Here is a 6904-nt window from a genome sequence, read left to right as displayed (position 1 = left end):
CAACCCAGGGATTGAACCTGTGTTTCCTGTATTGGCAGACAGGTTGTCACTGAGCCACCAGGGAAACCATAGGAGGTTTTAAATAGGTAAACTGCATTGTTTCAAACAAGTGAAATATGTTGTATAAAATTCTAAATATCCAATATAAAGTAGATATTGTTCCCTGCTTCCTCCTGGCTCCCTTCTCTGCAGGCAATACCAGTCAATCTCTGGTATATTCGTCCAGAGGTATGTTTCATACTTGTAGCACTTGGCACTCACTTTGTGCCAGGTGCTTTTCAGACATCTTTTTACACTTTTTTACTTGTTTAATCCTAATAAGATTTTTGTGGTAAATATAATTATTAACCCCATTCTTCATGTTTACACACATTTTTCCATACATGTGTTTTAGATTTTAAGTGCACATCAGACTTTGAGATGCTTCTCCATGTGTGCTAGTCACCTTTTGCTTTGGTAACGCCACATAACAAACAAATACAAGGTCTTAATGGCTCCATGACAAACATTTATTTCATACTCACAAGTCAGTTGTTGGTCTGACTCCAGCCTGGAGGTCAGATTTGTGTCTGCTTCATGCATCTCTCCTTCCAGAATCTTGGCTGAGGGAGCATCGCCCACTAGAGAGATGTGCATGCCAAGTGGCAGAAGTGTAAGAGAGAAGTGGAAACACAATACCTTCAAAAACCTCCACCCTGGAGACTTCCCTGGTGGTCCGGTGGCTAAGACTTTGCCTTCCAGTGCAAGGGGTGCAGGTTTGATCCCACCCGCCTTACGGCCAAGAAAACAAAACAAAACATAACACAGAAGCAGTATTGTAACAAATCCAGTAAAGATAATAAAAATTGTCCACATCAAAAAAATCTTAAAACTTTTCCACCTTGAACTGAAGGACTTTTTCTTCCTCCACAGTCCATTAGTTAAAGTGAGTCACATGACCAAACTCAGCGAGTCAGGAAACCCTACTCCATGTGGCAAGTATAAGGAAAAAGCAAAATTTTTGAATGAAGTTGCCTCATCTACCGGAGAAGGCAATGGCACCCCACTCCAGTACTCTTGCTTGGAAAATCCCATGGATGGAGGAGCCTGGTGGGCTGCAGTCCATGGGGTCGCTAAGAGTCGGACATGACTGAGCAACTTCACTTTCACTTTTCACTTTCATGCATTGGGGAAGGAAATGGCAACCCATTCCAGTGTTCTTGCCTTGAGAATCCCAGGGACGGGGGAGCCTGGTGGGCTGCCATCTATGGGGTCGCAGAGTCGGACACGACTGAAGTGACGTAGCAGCAGTAGCCTCATCTACAGACTCTGAAAGTACAACTTGCATTGTCTGCAGCTAATAGTGGAAAAGCTGATGATGAGTGAAATGATGAGTGAATTACTGATTTTCCTGTGTCTTCTGGCTGGCAAGATAATCAACCGCTCCCTTTTCTGTTTTTATTTCTCAGGTTTTTGCATCATGTTTGGAAAAAAAAAGAAAAAGATTGAAATATCGGGCCCATCCAACTTTGAACACAGGGTTCACACTGGGTTTGATCCACAGGAACAGAAATTTACCGGCCTCCCACAGCAGTGGCACAGCCTGCTAGCAGACACTGCCAACAGGCCGAAGCCCATGGTGGACCCTTCCTGCATCACGCCCATCCAGCTGGCGCCCATGAAGGTATGGCCAGGACTTGCTCTTTAAGTTGGCTTGAAAAGCGTGACCTCATTTGATGCAGGGTGAGCTCTCAAATGCCTAAATCATGTATTTGTTGTTAAATATCCACATATTATCCACAGTTATTCTTCAGTGATTATAATGTTCACCACTTATTGTAAATTGCAGAACATGAAAAGCAACCTCAACTTTCAGACGTGAGTCATTTTTACTCATATTCATACAATGCAATCACAAAATAGGAAATGTTTATTTCTACTTTAAATGGTGTTTATGTCAGTAACCTCTGAGTAGATATTATATTAGGCAGCCTTGTGTTGTTATGCATTTGCCCTCAGAGTGTCTAAACTTTTATATAAAGTTTAATAAGAACAGGTTTTAACTATACTAAATGATTTTTATGTATTATACACACACACATGCATATGCATATATATTTTGTACATAATAAAATATATTTATAAGTGTATACATACCTATAAATTAGACATATATAGTCTTCATAGTCTAAGAGAGAGAGATTTCAAATAAAAATGAATTATGAGATTCCTAAAATAAGATATAACTTACCGTAAACAAATAGCTAGTAGATTTTTAAAAGGACTGTTCATCAGGATCATTGCATTAAAGTGGAAATCAGACTCAAAACATTTCAGATAAGTCAAGAGACTACCAAAAACTCAGCCTTTGCAGTTTCCTTCTGTACATCAGGATGATAAGAATTCCCTGGGCCATCACATTGCCCAAAGGCTTCCTATGGGAATTAAACATCACTGAAGCTTATCGTCATGTTATCCAATAGGTCAAATTCTGTCTTCACTTCTTATATCAGTAGGCATCTGAGCTATGTAAATACCTTATTCTGTATTAACATGCCTATTGAATACACTGGGCTTAAATGATATGTAAAACAGCAATGGATGCATTTTTAAAGGGTGTGAAGAAGGAACCTAGCTGATAAATTACAAGAAATGCTTGTAAGAGATCACTTGCACTGAGTAACTTGGAATTGTGATTCTGTCATTTATTCATGTCTTATTAGTCAGTTTATTCTAGTACTGAACATGTGCGTCTGTCCTGCCCAAGGATTGATACAGAGTGTTTTAATCTTGCATCTTGTAAATTTTATGTTCTGATAAGATTTTGAAACTTTTCAGGCCAGCTGAAATATAAAAAAAGAGGTGGATATTCAAGAAGATAAATCTTTAGGGACAAAAAGGAACCTCTCATCTTAAACAGTTATTGATCAACATTTAATAGAAGCTGACCAGTTAACCAACTCTACTTGTTAATATTAGGCAGTATCCTGGACAAGGAGGCCTGGAGTGTTGCAGCCCAAAGGGTCAGACACGACTGAGCAACTGAACTGAACTGAACTGATCCTTCTATTGAAGATGATTTTCTCTGGAAAAAAAGATAAATGCCTCACTAATGACTAAATAATAGGCTGGAACTTATCTAAAAAGAAATCGAGATTGGAAAGAATTTGCTTTATCGTTTCAGTATTTTTTGCAATATTCCGAGTTTTTATAAAACCCAGAAAAGGAAGATGAAGTATGCCCCAAAAAGTTGTCTGCTATTGATCATCATGGCAAAGGAGAATGTCCAAGTGAAACAAGGGCTATTTTCTTAACTTTAAGAAATTGCCATTTGATGAGGAGTATTCTGGAAGGGAGCTGTTTTAGTGTATCATCCTAGCTAAAGGCCAGGGTGTGCTCTCTTGTCAGGGAGTGTGGAATGTGCTTATTATGGGATGAGGTTAGAGTAACATCTATTGCACCATGGCTTTTCACTTGTGCTAGTCCTAGCAGGTCCTGGCTGGCAGAAAAGTAGGAAGCTCCCATCTCAGTGATAATGCATCCTGTGCAGTGGCTGTTGGACATAAGAGAATCTTCTAGCTCATTTCTTCCATCTCCTGGGTGAGCTGGCTACCTTTCTTCTTCGAAAGAATTTATCAGCCCCACTGAGAATTGGACCAAAGTTACCTAACTGAGCCCCATGTTTCTCTTACTCACATAATAGGCTTCCCAAATTTGATGCCAAATGTGTGAGAATCCAGTCTGTATGGGGGAATGTCAGTTATAGACATTTAAATGCTAACAGAGAAATGACTGGAAAATAAATCTCAAATGTGAATCCAGTCCTGGATTTCTGCACATTTCAGAAACAGTAATGTCTGTGAAAAAAATAAATAAGTACAGACAAGGAATGACAAGAGTCAGTTCAGTTCAGTTCAGTCGCTCATTCATGTCCAACTCTTTGCGACCCCATGAACTGCAGCACGCCAGGCCTCCCTGTCCATCAGTTCAGTTCAGTTCAGTTCAGTTCAGTTCAGTTCAGTCGCTCAGTCGCGATTCTTTGCGACCCCGTGAATCACAGCATGCCAGGCCTCCCTGTCTATCACCAACTCCCGGAGTTCACTCAGACTCATGTCCATCGAGTCAGTGATCCCATCCAGCAATCTCATCCTTGGTCGTCCCCTTCTTCTCCTGCCCCCAATCCCTCCCAACATCAAAGTCTTTTCCAATGAGTCAACTCTTCGCATGAGGCAGCCAAAAGAGTTTCAGCTTTAGCATCATTCCTTCCAAAGAAATCCCAGGGTTGATCTCCTGCAGAATGGACTGGATGGATCTCTTTGCAGTCCAAGGGACTCTCAAGAGTCTTCTCCAACACCACAGTTCAAAAACATCAATTCTTCAGCAGTCAGCCTTCTTCACAGTCCAACTCTCACATCCATACCTGACTACTGGAAAAACCATAGCCTTGACTAGGCGGACCTTAGTCGGCAAAGTAATATCTCCACTTTTCAATATGCTATCTAGGTTGGTATAACTTTTCTTCCAAGGAGTGAGCATCTTTTAATTTCATGGCTGCAATCAGCATCTGCAGTGATTTTGGAGCCCCAAAAAATAAAGTCTGACACTGTTTCCACTGTTTCTCCATCTATTTCCCATGGAGTGATGGGACTGGATGCCATGATCTTTGTTTTGTGAATGTTGAGCTTTAAGCCAACTTTTTCACTCTCCTCTTTTACTTTCATTAAGAGGCTTTTTAGTTCCTCTTCACTTCTGCCATAAGGGTGGTGTCATCTGCATATCTGAGCTTATTGATATTTCTCCTGGCAATCTTGATTCCAGCTTGTGCTTCTTCCAGTCCAGCGTTTCTCATGATGTACTCTGCATACAAGTTAAATAAGCAGGGTGACAATATACAGCCTTGACATACTCCTTTTACTATTTGGAACCTGTCTGTTGTTCCATGTCCAGTTCTAACTGTTGCTTCCTGACCTGCATACAGAATTCTCAAGAGGCAGGTTAAGTGGTCTGGTATTTCCATCTCTTTCAGAATTTATCCCAGTTTATTGTGATCCACACAGTCAAAGGCTTTGGCATAGTCAATAAAGCAGAAATAGATGTTTTTCTGGAACTCTCTTGCTTTTCCATGATCCAGCATATGTTGGCAATTGGATCTCTGGTTCCTCTGCCTTTTCTAAAACCAGCTTTAACATCAGGAAGTTCACAGTTCACGTACTGCTGAAGCCTAGCTTGGAGAATTTTGAGCATTACTTTACTAGCGTGTGAAATGAGTGCAATTGTGTGGTAGTTGGATCATTCTTTGGCATTGCCTTTCTTTGGAGTTGGAATGAAAACTGACCTTTTCCAGTCCTGTGGCCACTGCTGAATTTTCCAAATTGGCTGGCATATTGAGTGCAGCACTTTGACAGCATCATCTTTCAGGATTTGAAATAGCTCTACTGGAATTCCATCACCTCCACTAGCTTTGTTCATAGTGATGCTTTCTAAGGCCCACTTCACTTCACATTCCAAGATATCTGGTTCTAGATGAGTGATCACACCATCGTGATTATCCGGGTCATTAATATCCTTTTTGTACAGTTCTTCTGTGTATTCTTGCCATCTGTTCTTAATGTCTTCTGCTTCTGTTAGGTCCATACCACTTCTGTCCTTTATCGAACCCATCTTTGCATGAAACGTTCCCTTAATATCTCTAATTTTCTTGAAGAGATCTCTAGTCTTTCCCATACTGTTATTTTCCTCTATTTCTTTGCAATGATCACTAAAGAAGGCTTTCTTATCTCTTCTTGCTATTCTTTGGAACTCTGCATTCAGATGCTTATATCTTTCCTTTTCTCCTTTGCTTTTCACCTCTCTTCTTTTCACAGCTATTCATAAGGCTTCCCCAGACAGCCATTTTGCTTTTTTGCATTTCTTTTCCATGGGGATGGTCTGTCCATCATGAACTTCCAACTCAAATTCATGTCCATCGAGTTGGTGATGCCATCAAATGATGTCATCCTCTGTCATCCCCATCTCCTCCTGCCCTCAATCTTTCCCAGCATCAGGGTCTTTTCAAATGAGTCAGCTCTTCGCATCAGCTAGCCAAAGTATTGGAGTTTCAGTTTCAACATCAGTCCTTCCAATGAACACCCAGGACTGATCTCCTTTAGAATGGAATGGTTGGATGTCCTTGCAGTCCAAGGGACTCTTAAGAGTTTTTTCCAACATCACAGTTGAAAAGCATCAATTCTTTGGTGCTCAACTTTCTTTATAGTCCAACTCTCACATCCAAACATGACCACTGGAAAAATCATAGCCTTGACTAGATGGACCTTGGTTGGTAAAATAATGTCTCTGCTTTTTAATATGCTGTCTAGGTTGGTCACAACTTTCCTTCCAAGGAGAAAGCCTCTTTTAATTTCATGGCTGCAATCACCATCTGCAGTGATTTTGGAGCCCAAAAATAAGGTCAGCCACTGTTTCCACTTTTTCCCCATCTATTTCCCATGAAGTGATGGGACCAGATGCCATGATCTTCATTTTCTGAATGTTGAACTTTAAGCCAACTTTTTCACTCTCCTCTTTCACTTTCATCAAGAGCCTCTTTAGTTCTTCTTCACTTTCTGCCATAAGGGTGGTGTCATCTGCATATCTGAGTTTATTGATATTTCTCCTGGCAATCTTGATTCCAGTTTGTGCTTCATCCAGCCCAGTGTTTCTCATGATGTTCTCTGCATGTAAGTTAAATAAGCAGGGTGACAATATACAGCCTTAATGTACTCCTTTCCCTATTTGGAACCAGTCTGTTGTTTCATGTCTATTTCTAACTGTTGCTTCCTTACCTGGATACAGGTTTCTCAAGAGGCAGGTCAGGTGGTCTGGTATTCCCATCTCTTTCAGAATTGTCCACAGTTTGTTGTGATCCACACAGTCAAAGGCTTTGGCA

General features: G+C 40.7%; 1 protein-coding gene across 1 annotated transcript in view; it reads left to right on the top strand.

Annotated features, from left to right (window-relative positions):
- The first annotated feature begins 1459 nt into the window (after positions 1-1459).
- Positions 1460-6904, top strand: part of PAK5 (p21 (RAC1) activated kinase 5) — a 112920-nt gene continuing 107475 nt past the window's right edge. Inside the window, exon 1 of the mRNA XM_068987592.1 lies at positions 1460-1663. Within this exon, the coding sequence (XP_068843693.1) occupies positions 1460-1663 (204 nt within the window). The remainder of the gene's footprint in view (positions 1664-6904) is intronic.

Source organism: Capricornis sumatraensis, chromosome 15 (genome assembly GCF_032405125.1).
Source record: "Capricornis sumatraensis isolate serow.1 chromosome 15, serow.2, whole genome shotgun sequence".
In the NCBI taxonomy this organism is placed as follows: domain Eukaryota; kingdom Metazoa; phylum Chordata; class Mammalia; order Artiodactyla; family Bovidae; genus Capricornis; species Capricornis sumatraensis.
Note: the sequence above shows the minus strand (reverse complement) of the source record. Positions and strands in the feature narration are given on the sequence as shown.